This window comes from Lepus europaeus, chromosome 21 (assembly GCF_033115175.1).
Source record: "Lepus europaeus isolate LE1 chromosome 21, mLepTim1.pri, whole genome shotgun sequence".
Taxonomy (NCBI): domain Eukaryota; kingdom Metazoa; phylum Chordata; class Mammalia; order Lagomorpha; family Leporidae; genus Lepus; species Lepus europaeus.
The window spans coordinates 55,936,219-55,951,850 of NC_084847.1; the positions used below are offsets into that span (position 1 = coordinate 55,936,219).

Consider the following 15,632-nt stretch of genomic DNA (forward strand, 5'->3'; position numbering starts at 1 on the left):
CCCGCCACCCCCAGGCGCCGCCGCCGCCCGGCTCTGGGGGTGCGCCCGGGGCTCACTGGATGGACTTGGTCCACTCGTCCTTCTCCTCGCGGCTGGGCGCCGAGATCCGGTACACCACGTGGTTCCCCTCCACCACGCGCCCGTCCGCCTCCGTCTTGCAGGCCTTGATGACTTGGCCCTTGTGGCTCGGGTTGTAAAGCTCAAAACAGTTCTGGTGGGGAGAGGGGGGCCGTCACGGGGGCTCCGGGGGCTCCCCCACCCCCAGGATCCACAGGGGCCGTGGGCTTACGGGTTTGCGCGGGTCTTCCACCTCCCGGATGCTGAGGTTCTCCAGCGGGATGATGCCCCTGGGCTCCTTGTCCTGCGAGAGAGCACACAGCCAGGCTCGGGCGGCGGGCGGGCGCGGGGCGGGGCGGGCGGCCGGGCCCTACCTACCGTGGTGTACTCGAAGTAGTACAGGCAGTTGTCGGTGAGGATGAACCAGCGCCGCTTCCAGGTCTTCACGCGCCCGCCTGCAAGTGGAGGGCTCTCGTGAGGCCCAGGGGGGCCCAGGACCCCGCATGCCTGCACTTCCAGAGGGGCCTCCAGGAGCCACGCTGGGATTTAGGCTCCCTTCTTGGTGAAAGCGTTCGACCTTCTGAACACTGAGGGCATAGCCCGGCCGTCCAGGTGGGCGCTGGGTGCTTGGCTGGGCCCCACATGCACCCTCACCCCCAGGCCGCACACAGGTGCCCTCTCCACGGCCACCCGGGGCCGCCCCAGAGGCCGCGTGGCTCTAGCTCGCTTCCTGCAAGAGTCAGCTGTGATGGATGGGCGTCATCCCCATGAAATGGCAACAAGATGGAGTCGGTGCTGGCTCACCGGTCTGTCCAGGCTCCCTGCCGGTGCGTGGGGGCGGCTATCACATTACCCAGTACTGGGGCAGCCCTGCGAGCCATCAGAACCAATCAACCCTTGCCCAGCGAACCAGGAGATTGAATTACTCTTCTAACAAGATACGGAGCGCGCACACACAACACACACACGCACACGCGTGTGCACCCCCCCTCCCGCTCAGCAGAGGCCGCCACGGCCTGCAGTGCTGGCCCAAGTGAGACTGCAGAGAGAAACTGGCTCCGCCTGCGGCATCAGGTGAGAGGCGGCCTCCCCGCCCTTCCCCTCGCTTCTGCCCCTGCCCCCCGCGGGGGGGAGCTGGGGCACACACTCCCTGACCCCAGGGAGCCCCCACAGCACCCCCACGCGGAGACAGGGCACTCGCAGAAAGGCCAGGGACCACAGGAGACAGACGTGACAATCCGTGGAAGCAGAACGTCCCAGGCTGGCTGAGCCCAATCTGCCCGGGGCAGAGACCCCAGGGTGGCGGCGGGTAGAGAGGGAGCTCCCCACGCCCACCTTCCCTCCTCAGCCCCGGACGTCCAGCCGTGAGCACGGCTCTCACCTCCGGGGCCCTCAGGAGCGGCTCAGGCTGGAAGCACATCCCTGCCCCCGGCCTGGGCTCTGCTCTACCTCCCTGCCCAGCCTTCCGCTCAGAGCCAGGGCCGTCAGCTCCCGCAGCTCTGCTGCTGCCTTCGAGGCCAAGTCCTCCAGTCCTCCACCGCCCCTCACCTGCCCGCCATCCCGCCAACAGCAGCTGGGGGCGTCCAGTGAACACAGCCGCCAGCCTCGCCCCTGCCTGTACGCGGCCCCCAAAGGCTCTGGGCGCTCCGAGACCCACCCCGGCAGCGCCAGTGGCCGTCTCTGTCCAGCACCTGCCCTTTTCCCTCTGTGTTCCCGTCCAAGGGAGCAAGCAGGGCCTGGCTGCCCGCCCACCCCCAGGGCCTGTCCCCATCTGCCGTCACCAGCGGCCAGGGAGGAGGGTTTCCTAGACAGGAGCCTGCAGGCTGGAGCGGCCCAGATGGAGGCTCGTCCCAGGGGTCAGCTTGGAGCCAGGCCCAGCAGGGGCTGGGGGCGAGGCCCTCCGACCCGGAGCTGCAGTGCCCTGTGGCACCGAAGCTCTGTGCTCACCCCGTGCTCTCACTGCACTCGGCACAGGCACCCACGCTGTCCTGGCAGGGTCCCTCGCCCCCCGGCTTTACACAGCACGTGTGCACACACACAGACACGCGTGTGCAGACTTCTCTCCACGACAGAGTGACTCTGGCCACACCTGTGTGTTTACCACACTCCTGGGCTTCTCACCTAACAGCCGTGAGCCACGCCTGGGTGCCACGATGCTCTCGCGCCCTGGGAAGCACCAGCTCTAAGACTAAATCCGCACGTGCGCGTCGCCCAGCAAGGCCACGTCCCCTCTGAGAACAGGCTTGGAGACGCACACCCGCCTCACACGCCTCCAGCCAGGAGCCCCGTGCCCAGCCGCGCCAGCCTGGCTCCCTGGCAGCTCTTCAAAACCAACCCTGGACCACGTGCCCAGCGGTCGGCCCTCAGCTCCGTGGGGGCCGCCACCACCTCTCATGGCTGGTGCCGGGCCTGCGTGGAAGCAGGCTCTAGATTCAGCCGCCGGCGCATCTTTTTGCCTCCAGCCTTTACCCCTGAGAACAGCAGACAGGGAGGCTGCTGGTGCCAGGGTCTCAGGTGCCAGCCCTGCCCAGAGCCCTGCCCTCCCGGCTGCCACTGGGCGCACTGCCCCCAGGGCCTGCTAGCCTCAGCACGTCCAGAGACGGAGCTCCCAGTGCCTCGACTTCCGTCACAGAGCCACGGCCGCACAGCTGCCCTCCGACAGCTCGCTCCGTGCCAGGCCCCTCAAGGGCACTGGGGCCCGGAGGTCGCTCCAGCCCCACCCAAGGCCCCACCTAAAGCTCTGGGCGAAGATCTACAACTGTCCCAACCTCCGCAGAACCAGAGAGGTGGGAGCGACGTCCAGGGTCGAACCCCCGGGGGCTCGGGAGGCCGGTGCCGGTCACCGAGCCAGGAGCGCCTCCCCTGAGTGCAATGTCCTCCGGGCCCGGCGCCCTTGCTGCTCCGCGGCAGCAGTCTGAGCTCAGAGAGGCGGGCGGCACCCAGGTAACCCCTCAAGAGGCCTACAACCGCCCGCCGGGTGCCGAAGGCCCAGCACCCGCGAGCCTGCAGGCCGGAGGCTGTCCCGGGCCCCTCACCACACTGTGCAGGACACTGACCCCAGCGAGTCCAAAGCCACATGGATCAGATGGATGGCAGCCACAGATCGGAGCGTCACACAGACCAACGTGAGGGACAGGAACCGGGAGAGGAATGAGCCGCCGAGGCGGGGCGGAAGCCAGGGGTACGTACCTCCTAACGCAGGACAAGCAGGGACAGCCCGTCACAGAACACAAAGGTGGGAGCCACAGGCAGAAGGAAAACAACAAGAAGGCACATTTAAACCACTCGTCAGAAATCACAGCCACACCAAACCGGGAGGAGGCACGCAGGCTGTCTGCGGATAAAGGCTCGGGCGCCCGGGCCCATCTGGACGCTAACTCAGCAGGTGTCTGGGCTGGGCCCTGCAGCCTGGGCGCTACCCTGACGTGGCCTCGCTCGGAACGCCACGACGTGGAGAAGCGGCCGCTGGCCGCACTGCACTTCCTAAGGCAGGGGTGCTCGCAGGGAGGAGCTGGGCGGAGCCCCGCGGGTGCTGCTGCCCTGGGCGGAGGGGCCAGGACCGCCGGGGGCACAGGCGGCTCACCCAGCTTCAGGAGCCAGCCCTCCCGGTCGGGGTTGAAGAACGTGTGCGTCAGGTCGTTCCCGTCATCCTCGGGGATCTTGAACGGCTCGTTCTTAATGCTCTCGTATAAGTTCTGCAGGCGGGAGAGAGTGGGCGCCAGGTCAGGGCCGAGGATGGGTGCGTACCTGGCCCTGCCTCGCTCGCTCCCCCAGGGGATTTATACCGAAGGGGGGGAGGGGGAGGAGGAGGAGAGGGAAGAGGAAGAGGGGGAGGAGGAGGGGGAGGAGGAGGAGGAGAGGCCCTCCTGCAGGTACGCACTGAGGGGGGGAGGGGGAGGGGGAAGAGGAGGGGAGGAGGGGGAGGGGAGGAGGAGGAGGGGAGGGGAGGAGGGGAGGAGGGGAGGGGAGGAGGGGAAGGAGGAGGGGGAGGAGGAGAAAGGGTCCGCCCGCAGGCATGAACTGAGGGGGGGGGAGTGGGAGTGGGAGAGGAAGGAGGAGGAAGAGGAGGGGGGGAGTGGGAGTGGGAGGGGAAGGAGGAGGAAGAGGAGGGGGAGGAGAGGGGGAGGAGGGGAGGAGAGGGGGAGGAGGGGAGGAGGGGGAGAAGGGGTCCGCCTGCAGGCACTGAGGAGGAGGGGGAGGAGGAGGGGGAGGAGGAGGAACGCACCCGCAGCAGCTCCTCGGGCAGGTCGCCGCCCTCGTTGATGCCGCGGTTCATGGTGATGAAGCGCTCTGCCGTGGGCTTGTCGCGCACGTTGTGGTTGTGCAGGCTGGTGTTGAGCATGATGATGGCGAACGACAGCACGTAGCACGTGTCTGCAGTGGGGGGAGCACGTGGCAGGGCTCAGCGGCCAGGGCCCAGAGTCCCACCAGGAGAGTCGGGGTGGGGTGGGGGACACCCGACGGCTCCCTGCCGAGGTGGCCTGGCCTGCAGGCCGTCCTCTAGGGCATGTGAGAGGGGCTGGCCGGCGGCCCAGGGCAGGGCCATCCCGGCTCACAGAGAGCAGGCCCCGGGTCACAGGCCAGGGCTGTGTCACTGGCTTTCACTGGCAAGGGGCCGGGATAGAGGCAGGGCCGCCCACCTGTGGACTGGAAGACACCGGGGTTGCACAGGCAGTAGCGCGAAGCGAAGGCCTCCATCATACGGTCGATTTTCTGCGCCTCTCCGGGCAGTCGGAAGCTCCATAAGAACTGTCTGCGGGGAGGAGGCGACCTCACGGGAGGCTGGGGCACCCCCATCCCATCGCAGCCCTGCCCAGCCCCAGCAAGGCTGCTTCCTCCCAGGGTGGGAACGGGAGACCCGGGCCCTCCCATTCGCTGACTCAGGGCTTGTATGTGGCAGATGGGAGCAGCACCACGGGAGGGGGTATCTGGCCAGCAGTCACACCGCCCCCTGGGACGGCTGCGTCTGCCATCAGAGGGCCTGGGCCTGCATCCCGGTTAGACTCCCGACAGGCCCTGGGAGGCAGCAGAGACGGCTCAGGTAGTTGGGCTCTGCCACCCGTGTGGGAGACTTGAACTGAGCCCCTGGCTCCTGGCTTTGGCCTGGCTCAGATCCAGCCCCTGCAGGCGTCTGAGGGGCAAACCAGCAGAAGGGAGCGCTCTGCCTCTCCAATCAAATCCAAACCAAAAACCATACCGCCTGGGCTCCCAGGGCTTCTCCACCCCTACTGCCATCTCCTGCACCTACCACGGGCCCCACGGGGTCCCACGTGGCCCCGACAGCAAACACGCCATGTCCTCCTCCCGGGACCCGGGCCAGCCACACAGGCAGGATCCGCGGCTGCCCAGGGACCAGGCGGGGAGCAGACGCTCTGGTCCTCGGATGCGCTCTTCTTGCTGAGGGCCCCGGCACCCCACCTCCACTGTGGCCACTCCCAGCACCCAGCCCGGCCTTCTTGACTTTTCGGTCCACACGGCACCTGCTCCTCTGGGGCAGGGCCTGTCCTGTCCCGCTCCCTGCGGTCAGCAGGCCTCACGCCAGCTGTGGGGCAGTGCCTGCCATTGCGGTGACTTTGGCCTGCAGACAAGAGCTGCGCATGGGCCTATGGGGACCTGGGTTCTCCGTGCTTCAGATACTGATCCTGCCTCCCAACGGCCGGGGGGGACCCTGCTCCTGCCCACCCCACTTCTCGGCAAATCTCGAAGATGCTGCCTCGGGGCCTCGCTCCACCTCCCCTCGCTCTGACACCCTGGAGCCTCTCAGCCAGGACCTGTCCAGCATCCTCAGGCCCACAGCTGCCTGCCCCAGGCTGGTCAGCAAAGCCACCCCCTGCCTGCTGCCCCTTCCGTGGTCTCCCTGCCCCACCACCCACAGCAGGCAGACGGCCCAGTCTGCCCCTCGCCCTGGCCCTCAGGCGGTCTGCTTCCTGTAGAACAGCGGCCTCAGAGAAACCTCTGGCCCCGCCCCCAGCCGCCTCTGCCCACTGCCTCCGTGGCAGTGGCTTTGCCCTCTCTCTGCCCCTCGGGGCTTGCTGGGGACAGCTGTGGGGTAGCCCCTGCCCGTGCACACTGGCCTGCACCAGCCTCAACACCCACAGGATTTCCCGCAACCTCGGGAACCAGAGCGGCAGTGGCCGGCCATGGACGCAGCTCCCGCGCTTGCCAGGCCCGCCCTGTCTCAGGACAGCTTCCACAGTCTGATCTGAGAACCTGCCCACGGCTGCAGAATCCTGTGTGGCCGCCAGCTGAGCACGCCACCCACTGCCAACACCTCCCTGAGCAGCCCGAGTCAGCTCGCAGGCAAAGGGGCCACGTACACAGGAGCACAGCACAGAGCAGCTCTGAGCCTGAGACCCAGACAAGACCTGGCCACAGTCCTCTCATCCCGACACAGTGGTGGCTCCCTCCAGACCCTGTCCCTGCCGCTCTGCCCGTGCTGGCCCCGGGTGCAAGACCCAGAGCAGACAGAGAGCCCACGAGGCCCAGCCTGGACAGCAGGAGGAAAGACAACCTCCGTCCAGCAGCACAGGAGGTGCCCGGGGCACTGCAGACGCCTCACAGGGCCGCACAACCCCGTCCCCTCCCTGTACCCCGATGCTGCAGGGACACCTGGCTGTCCTTGGACAAAGACGGGGGCCTGGGGGTGGCCGCTGATGGTGGCAGGGTCACACCCTCCCTGGCACTCTCGGGGTACCCGCGTGCTTGGTGCTCAGGGCATACAGGGCCCAGCAGCCTCGACCCAAAAGGCAGCCAAGGAACCCGTGGGATGCGGGGGGTGTGTACGTGTGTCACGTGGAGCAGGCGTGACACCTGCCCTACACGTGTGCCCTGCTCTTCGGTCTCACCAGCACAGGAGCCAGCTGTCGTGGCCCCTCACCCAGAGCAGCGAACAGTGCCGCCTGGGCCTCGGCCAGCTCGCCGGGAGCCGCTTACCTTAACGCTTGTACAAGGTTGAGGTCGGCAAACTCGTGGAGTTCGACAAAAGCCTGAAGAACCTTGATGTTAAACTCGTCCCTGGGGGGGCAGGAAAGCAGTGCTGAGCACCAGGCGCCCGACCTCAGCGTCCCGACACCAGCAGCTCCGAGCGACGCAGCGCAGACCTGGGGCTGTGCAGCGTGCACCCTGGCGCCCGTGTGCTTCCTGTGTGCGCTGGGGGCGGCCGGGTCAGCCCACCACTGCCAGGCGGCCTGCTGCTGACGCGTCCGAGGCCGTGGGTCTCTGCCTGGTTTCGAAGCCAGGTCCTGCTGGCCTCACAGGAGGAGCTGTGGGTCTTCCACCCCACCCCCCCACCCCAACCAAGAATTCCCCGCAAGAAGCGGAAGCAGGAACCAGCGACAGACAGCGCCGGGCGTTGGTGCAGACGGCCTCCTGCTAGCCCCTGACGCCCGCCCTCGCCTCCGCCAGGCAGACTGGCTCCTCGCTGAGGCACGGGCCCCAAGTCTGACCCCACCGCCTTCTGGTTCAACGTCAATGGTGACCTTCACGACCTTCGCTCTGGGCGGTTCTGGGCCAACCATCGGAAGACGGGGAAGAGGCTCCGTCCTGGATCCGAGGAGCCTGCTCAGGCAGGCCTAGCAGAGGGGTGGCTGTCCGGGCCCCTCCCCGGCTCACCTTTCCCCCAGGTAGTCCCCGATGACCGTCTTATTCAGGCCTTCTCCTTTGTAAAGGAACTGGGCGACGTCCTCCGGGGAACTCTGCAGCAGGTCATTCTCTACCAGAAACTGAATGCCCTGAGGACGCGAGAGAGGAAGGGCTGGTCGGCAGGGTCACTCCCATGCACCCCCGGGTCGCGACCCTGCAGGCGTGGACGCGCACAGGGTGGCACCGTTCAGCAGGCGGATGAGCGGGTCCCTGGGCGAGGCCCCCGAGGGGGCCACGCAGCAGCCCTGTGTCACTCCCCAGGAGCAGGAGGCCCATTGGCCCCCACGGGGAGAAGCCAGAGGCTGTGGCTGGCCAATCCCCTTGCCCCTGCCGCCGCTGGGGGATAATCACCTCCCCACCTTGCCTGGTGTGACATGGCTCTGCCCAGAGATGGACGCCTACAGTGGACACCTGGGAAGGACCCAAGAGCTGGCACTGCTCTTCCTTCTCTGTGCCTTGGACACAGATGTGATAACTGGAGCCGTGGTGGCCACTACTTCCCCCCGAGGATTTATTTATTTGAAAGGCAGAGTTAAAGGGGGTGGGGGGCACCATGCAGGAGTTCTATCTGGTTCACTCCCCAAATGGCTTCAACAGCCAGGGCTGGGCCAGGCTGAAGCTGGGAGCTTCACCTGGGTCTCCCATGTGGGTGCAGGGGCCAAGCACTTAGGCCATCCTCTGCTGCTTTCCCAGGCCCATTAGCAGGGAGCTGGATTGGAACTGGAGCAGCCGGGACTTGAACCAACGTCCCTGCACTCATGCAGGGAGACGCCGCTCGGCTCCCATCCCGGCCGTGCACTGACCGGTGTTTCTGTCGGCTGTCCACTTCCCTTGCCTGCAGGCCCGGGCACTCAGCATGGGAACCGTGGAGTGGCAGGGATGGCAGCAGGGGTCCGCCAGGGAGGGGAGAGGCAGGGCAAGTGGGCCAGCAGTGGTCCCTCTCTGCTGTTCCAAGGATTCCTGAAACTGGCAGGAGCAGGACGGAGGGCACCAGAGCACGACCTGAACAAGGGGACCAGCTTCCGCAGAGGCTGGTGGGGGCCTGGTCCTCTGGACCCTGGCGGTCACCTTAGCTTGCTGGCCTGAGCCTGCAGCCACCCTGTCCCCTCCTGCCCGAGGCTGGGATCCCGCCCTCCCACCCCAAAACAGCGCCACATCCCTTGGGCATACGCGGCTCTTCCAGGTACCTTCCGAGGGCCCGCGGCTCTCAGAGGCTCCGACATCCACCTGGTCCTGCCTGCTCAGCTCACATCCACCCTCTGCCCCTCCTGCTTGGCCCTCAGTCTCTTAGGGTCATCAGGCTGGCCGCCAAACTGCGAAGATACGGCCCCTGCACAGTCAGCTGGCACCCCCAGAACTGCAGGGCTTAGGGCAGAGGGCAGTCCCAAACACCAGGGTGTTCCTGAGGGGGCGCTAGGAGACGGCCTGCATGGGGCTAAGACGAGCGAAGTAAACCGGCTGTGAGGAGTGCTCGCAGGGAAGAGGGCAGGCACGGTGGCCCTGAAGCAGCTCCACCTCCCTGTGCAAGCACCCGAGGCCCTGGCCGGGGGGCAGGAGCCCAGGGCACAGGTCTTGAGAGAAAACAGAGTCAAAAGATGGAGGCAGAGACGAGTTACAAACCAGAAAGGGATTGCGTCTGGGAGGCAGGACGCAGTCTGCTGTGTCCAAGGACAGGCGGCCTTAGAGAGGGGAGGCAGCTGGTGATGGCGCAGACTGGGAGGGGACACAGCCTGGCAGCTGCCAGGAGTGAGGGCTGCCAGGGATTCCTCTTGGGAGCCTAAAGATCAATCCTGCTGGAGCCAGCACTGTGGCATAGCTGGTAAAGCCACCGCTTGCAGTGCCAGCACCCCATGTGGGTGCCAGTTTGAGTCCCGGCTGCTCCTCTTCCGATCCAGCTCTCTGCCATGGCCTGGGAAGCAGTGGAAGATGGCCAAGTGCTTAGGCCCCTGCACCCACGTGGGAGATCGGGAAGGAGCTCCTGGCTCCTGACTGGCCCAGCACCAGCCATTGTGGCCATTTGGGGAGTGAGCCAGTAGATGGAAGATCTCTCTCTCCCTAACTCTGCCTTTCAAGTAAATAAATCTTTAAAAAACAAATCGATGCTGCCAACACCCGACCTCGGACCTCCAGCCTGCTGACGGAGAGAACCCATTTCTGCAGTTGGAAGCTGCACAGTCTGTGTGCCTTCTGGGCTCCTGGCTCCAGCACGGCCCAGCCCGGGCCGTGTGGGCGTCTGCACAGGGGACCAGAACATAGGAGATCGCTCTCTGTCTCAGTCTTGCTGCCCTTCAAATCAAATGTAAATAATAACAATGAAACTTTTATAAATACATTAGGTAAGGAAGAATGCAGTAGGTAAGGAATGTTGAGAGCAATTCTGCACATGGCCCAGGCAAAGCAGACAGGAGCACAGCTTCCCGGACGTTCAGGCCAGACTCAGGGCTATCTGCAAACCACCCTGCTGGGGAGAGAGCCAGGGATGCAGGCACCAAGGCTGCAGTCCAGGCCCCTCGCTGATCTGTGTGTCGTCTTCCCCAGCTGGGGGACAGGACGAAGTCTACACTCGCACTTGTCATCTTCCCCAGCTGGGGGACAGGACGAAGTCTACACTCGCACTTGTCATCTTCCCCAGCTGGGGGACAGGACGAAGTCTACACTCGCACTTGTCATCTTCCCCAGCTGGGGGACAGGACACGAAGTCTACACTCGCACTTGTCATCTTCCCCAGCTGGGGGACAGGACGAAGTCTACACTCGCACTTGTCATCTTCCCCAGCTGGGGGACAGGACACGAAGTCTACACTCGCACTTGTCATCTTCCCCAGCTGGGGGACAGGACACGAAGTCTACACTCGCACTTGTCATCTTCCCCAGCTGGGGGACAGGACACGAAGTCTACACTCGCACTTGTCATCTTCCCCAGCTGGGGGACAGGACACGAAGTCTACACTCGCACTTGTCATCTTCCCCAGCTGGGGGACAGGACACGAAGTCTACACTCGCACTTGTCATCTTCCCCAGCTGGGGGACAGGACGAAGTCTACACTCGCACTTGTCATCTTCCCCAGCTGGGGGACAGGACACGAAGTCTACACTTGCACTTGTCATCTTCCCCAGCTGGGGACAGGACACAAAGTCTACACTCGCACTTGTCATCTTCCCCAGCAGGGAGGCAGGACGAAGTCTACACTCGCGCTTGGCTGCTGACACACAGCACGTTCCCAGCGGCAGCCCTCACTGTAAGCCTGATGCACAGAACCCGGGGAGCAAGAGAGGCAGGAACGAGGCCAGGAGGACGTCACGTGCACGAGGACACTCATCTCACAGAACCAGAGCGTGACACTGTGTGGCCTCACCACTTAAACTGTCAGTGTTTGGGGGCCGCACTATGGCTTGGTGGGCTAAGCCTCTGTCTGCGGCGCCGGCATCCCATATGGGTGCTGGTTCCGGTCCCGGCTGCTCCTCTTCTGATCGAGCTCTCTGCTTATGGCCTGGGAAAGCAGCGGAAGACGGTCCAAGTCCAAGGAATCTCCTGGCTCCTGCCTTTGGATCGGCCATTTGGGGAGTGAACCTGCAGGTGGAAGACCTTTCTCTCTCTGTACTCTACCCTTCAAATAAATAGTCTTTTTTTTTTTTTTCCTTAAAAAGTCAGTGTTTGTTAATCTGTACATGCTTCATGTGGTTTGAATTTATCCTTGACCTTTTAGTCGGGCTGCCCCGTGCTGCACTTGGGTCCCTTTAAAACACAAGTCTGGGGGTACTTGGAGAGTGAGCCAGCAGTCGGAAGATCTGTCAGTCTGCCTCTCCATCCTTCTCTCCCCCCCCCCTTTTTTTTTTTTTGACAGGCAGAGTGGACAGTGAGAGAGAGACAGAGAGAAAGGTCTTCCTTTTGCCGTTGGTTCACCCTCCAATGGCCACCACGGTCGGCACACCACGCTGTTCCGAAGGCAGGAGCCAGGTACTTATCCTGGTCTCCCATGGGGTGCAGGGCCCAAGCACTTGGGCCATCCTCCACTGCACTCCCTGGCCATAGCAGAGAGCTGGCCTGGAAGAGGGGCTACCGGGACAGAATCTGGCGCCCCAACCGGGACTAGAACCCGGTGTGCCGGCGCCACTAGGCGGATGATTAGCCTGTTGAGCCACGGCACCGGCCTCTTCTCTCCCTTTCAAATAAAATAATATTAAAAAAAAAAAAAAGGTTCAGTGTTAAAAGCATCCACTTTTGTAAACATCCTGAGATGTTGCTTTTTTTTTTAAGATTTATTTATTTATTTGAAAGGTAGAGTTACAGAGAAGCAGAGGCAGAGAGAGACAGAGACAGAGACAGAGAGAGAGAGGTCTTCCATTTGCTGGACCACTCCCCAGATGGCCACATGGCCAGAGCTTGGCCGATCCGAAGCCAGGAGCTTCTTCCAAGTTTCCCATGCTGGGGCAGGGGCCCAAGGACTAGGGCCATCTTCTACTGCTTTCCCAGGCCATAGCAGAGAGCTGGATCGGAAGTGGAGCAGCCGGGACTTGAACTGGTGCCCATATGGGATGCCAGCACTGCAGGCAGCGCTTTACCCGCTATGCCACAGCACCAGCCCCGAGATGCTGCCTTGTATTGTGATAATTCTACTGTGCAAACTCAGCTCCTAAAGAAAAAAGCAATGGTCACTAACCTCAAATAGGAAACCAGCATTGTATGAGTGAGCGTCTCTTTCCTGTAACAAATCCCTGATACAAGCTAACGATGGAGAGAAAAGGTTTACTTTGGGCTTGCGGTTCTGGAGCTCCCAGTTCCAGATCCGGTGGCCCCGCGGGTTTGGTGTCTTGACAGGGCAGCAGAGGGTGGAAAGGGAGCAGCAGAGGATGCCAGGGAGAGCAGGCAGCAGAGAGCAGCTGGGCCAGAGCTGTCTTCCCAGGGCCTTGCCAGTGACCTGGGACCTCCATGAGGCTCACCCCTCTCCCCTAACTTTGTAATTGGATCAAGTCTCCAAGACAGCCAGCCTGGGACTCTGGAGACCACCACTACTGGGATCCAAATGACAGCTACGATCAAATGCACAGCGCTGTTCTCAATCATGTTCATTCCATTCTGGACTTGATTTATGCCACACAGGTAGAGGACTAGGGTGTGACTGGAAAATGTCCACAGTGGCCGAGCACGCTGGTGAAAGCCCTCCTCCAGCTGCACCGGTGCTGTACCCTAAGGAAATCCAATTTTGCAAACAGGAAATAAAAAACTTCTCTTCAAAAATCAGCTGCAGCCACACTGGTAACTGAGAAATCTATTTCTGCAGACCTAAGACCTTACACAGTGTAATTCCTACAATCAACAAACATTTACTCAATGAGCAAATAATCAACTAATTAATTAATTAGCATAGAGGCTCAGCATCAGAAAAACAAGGACAATGTTAGCAGTGAACACCAGAGCCAGCACTGTGGAAGAGCAGGTAAAGCTGCTGCCTGCAGTGCAAGCATCCCATATGGGCACCGAATCCCGGCTCGAATCCCGGCTACTCCACTTCCAGTCCAGCTCTCTGCTATGGTCTGGGAAAGCAATTGATGACGGCCCAAGTGCTTGGGCCCCTGCACCCATGTGGGAGACCCAGAAGAAGCTTCTGGCTTCAGACCAGCCCAGCTCCAGCCGTTGAGGCCATTTGGGAAGTGAACCAATGGATGGAAGACCTCTCTCTCTGCCTCTGCCTCTCTAACTCTGCCTGTCAAATAAATAAATAAATCTATCTATCTTTACCACAGGCAGCAGGGACTGAGCCACACCGTGCGGCGCCTCCCATGAAGACATGCCTTACTCCCCTCAGCCACCAGCCTGTGACAGACTCAGGCCCTCTCTCCTTTCTCAAAACCAAAATGGGTGTGGGTGCTGTGACCCAGGGGGTAAAGCTGCCACCTGCCATGCTAGCATCTCATATGGGTACTGGTTCTAGTCCCGGCTGCTCCACTTCCAATCCAGCTCCCGGCTGATGTGCCTGGGAAGGCAAAGACAGCCCCAGTGCTCGGACCCCTGCCACTCATGCGGGAGGCCCCAGGTGGAGTTCCGGGTTCCTGGCTTCAGCCCAGCCCAGCCCAGCTTGTTGCAGCCTCTTGGGGAGTGAACCAGAGGATGGAAGATCTCGCCTTCTCCCCCACCTCTAACTCTGTCTTCCAAATCAATCAATCATTCTTAAAAACAGGGGAAAAAACAAACAAGCCACATTACAACTGAGTCGTGGCCTCCCTAACTTTATGGACTTTGCCAAGTCCTTCGGTGCAGCCCTAAAAACGAGCAGCCACACGCTGCAGGCTCATTGTGTTCGGGTGTCTTCCCGCAGACTCCAGTGTGAGCAACAATCAGAGCGCTCAGTCTGGAGAGCCCTGCTCTTCCCACAGAAGCCTTTCTGGGGAACAGGGCAGCGACGTCCTCCTACTCCATCTGTGTACTACCTCCCCAGACGACAAAGCCCGTGCACACGGCACACCCGGGTCCCGTTCCCAGCTCTGCTCCCGCTAAGCACAGGGTCCTGGGCTGCAGGGCTCAGGGGGGAGACCAAGGGGAAACACCCCACGAAGCAAGGGCTCTGCAGGCTCCACTGTCCTCATTCACAGGACACGGGGGAGGGAGGCCTCCCTGGGGGCCGGCTCATGGGATGGGGGGAGGCTTCCCGGGGGGCGGTGGAGGCCTCCCGGGGGGATGGCTCACAGGATGCTGGAGCTTCGAGCTCTACCTCAGTCCTGAGCAGCCCCCTTCTCGATAAAGATTGACATCAGCTCCCAGTCTGAGCACCTCTGTCCAAACCACTATCAATCACTCGACCCATGTGTGCCAGGAAATGAGGTTTCTCCTACCTTTTTGGGATCCATGTTGAACTTCTTTCTTCCCATAGCGATTTGCTTGTTCCTTTGAGTGGTTTTGCTGTGCGTTTGACATAATTAAAGACGGTTAGCAGTGTTTCCAGAGAACACTGACTTTGGTGGCGGCGCCCAGGGTGGCGTCATGGCCCTCAGCATGCCTCCCCCTCCCTCTGGCGCGAGCCACCACCTGGAAGCAGACAGCTTGGACCCACTTTCCTGGGAGAAGCTAACAGAGAAAACCATGGCTCCTTTAGGCCGGTGGCAAGCTGCTTCTGGCCAGGTCACCTCCCAGTGCCCCTGCTTCCTGCTGGGCTGGGAAGCAGCACCCGCTGCTCCAGGGAGCAGGAAGGGGAGCGAGGGCTGCGAAGGCCCCGCTGCGCCGTGGAGGTGGGGGAATGGGATCAGCAGGTGCAGGGCGGCCCTGGGGTTTACCTCTCCTCCACAGACGTCAGGCTGTCGATCTCGGTCATCACCTCCGCGATTTCGTATTTCAGCCTCTGTCAGGAAGAAGGGGGAAGGCGGGGGTCAGGTGGGTCTGGTCCTAGCCCTCCCTCCTCCTGGACTCGGCCGTCGCCCTTCCAGGCTCAGCCTCCCTCTCTCCTGAGCGTCCCAGGTCGGAGCCGGTGCCCTTTGCAGCAGAGCCTGAGTCCCACAGTGGAGCCACTGGCACTCAGGAGCAAACAGAGCTGCACGTCAGCCTTTCCGTCAGGCTCCGGGTCCGAGGGGCCCACGGGGCAGACTCACGAAGGCCCTGGGGCAGTGTCTGGGGCAGCGGTTAAGATGCCTACAGCCCATGTGGCTCCAAGTGTGGGAGTTCAGATTCAGCTTCCTGCCGATGTGCACCATGGGAGACAGCCAGCGATGGCTCGAGTACTTGGGTCCCTGCCACATATCTAAGAGACCTGGATGGAGCGCCTGGCTTCGGCCTGGCAGCCCTGACTGCTCTGGGCATTTTGGGAATGAACCAGCAGAAGGGGACTCTACCTATGTCTCTCTGTCACTCTGCCTTTCAAATATATTTAAAAAATAGAGAAGGGGCATTAGCAAGAACATCACAGGTGTGGGAAGACAAGAGCAGCACCAGGGAAGCCACAAGAA

The 15,632-nt window shown here is 62.4% G+C and overlaps 1 protein-coding gene across 1 annotated transcript in view; it reads right to left on the reverse strand.

Moving 5' to 3' along the window:
• The window catches only part of CYTH3 (cytohesin 3), a 105,295-nt gene that overhangs the window by 1,266 nt on the left and 88,397 nt on the right, over positions 1-15,632 (reverse strand). Inside the window, exons 3-12 of the mRNA XM_062180535.1 lie at positions 14,967-15,031; positions 14,529-14,595; positions 7,669-7,787; positions 6,991-7,071; positions 4,698-4,810; positions 4,283-4,431; positions 3,641-3,752; positions 436-512; positions 290-361; positions 57-211 (exon numbers count right to left, since the gene is read on the reverse strand). Coding sequence (XP_062036519.1) covers positions 57-211; positions 290-361; positions 436-512; positions 3,641-3,752; positions 4,283-4,431; positions 4,698-4,810; positions 6,991-7,071; positions 7,669-7,787; positions 14,529-14,595; positions 14,967-15,031 — 1,010 coding nt within the window. The remainder of the gene's footprint in view (positions 1-56; positions 212-289; positions 362-435; positions 513-3,640; positions 3,753-4,282; positions 4,432-4,697; positions 4,811-6,990; positions 7,072-7,668; positions 7,788-14,528; positions 14,596-14,966; positions 15,032-15,632) is intronic.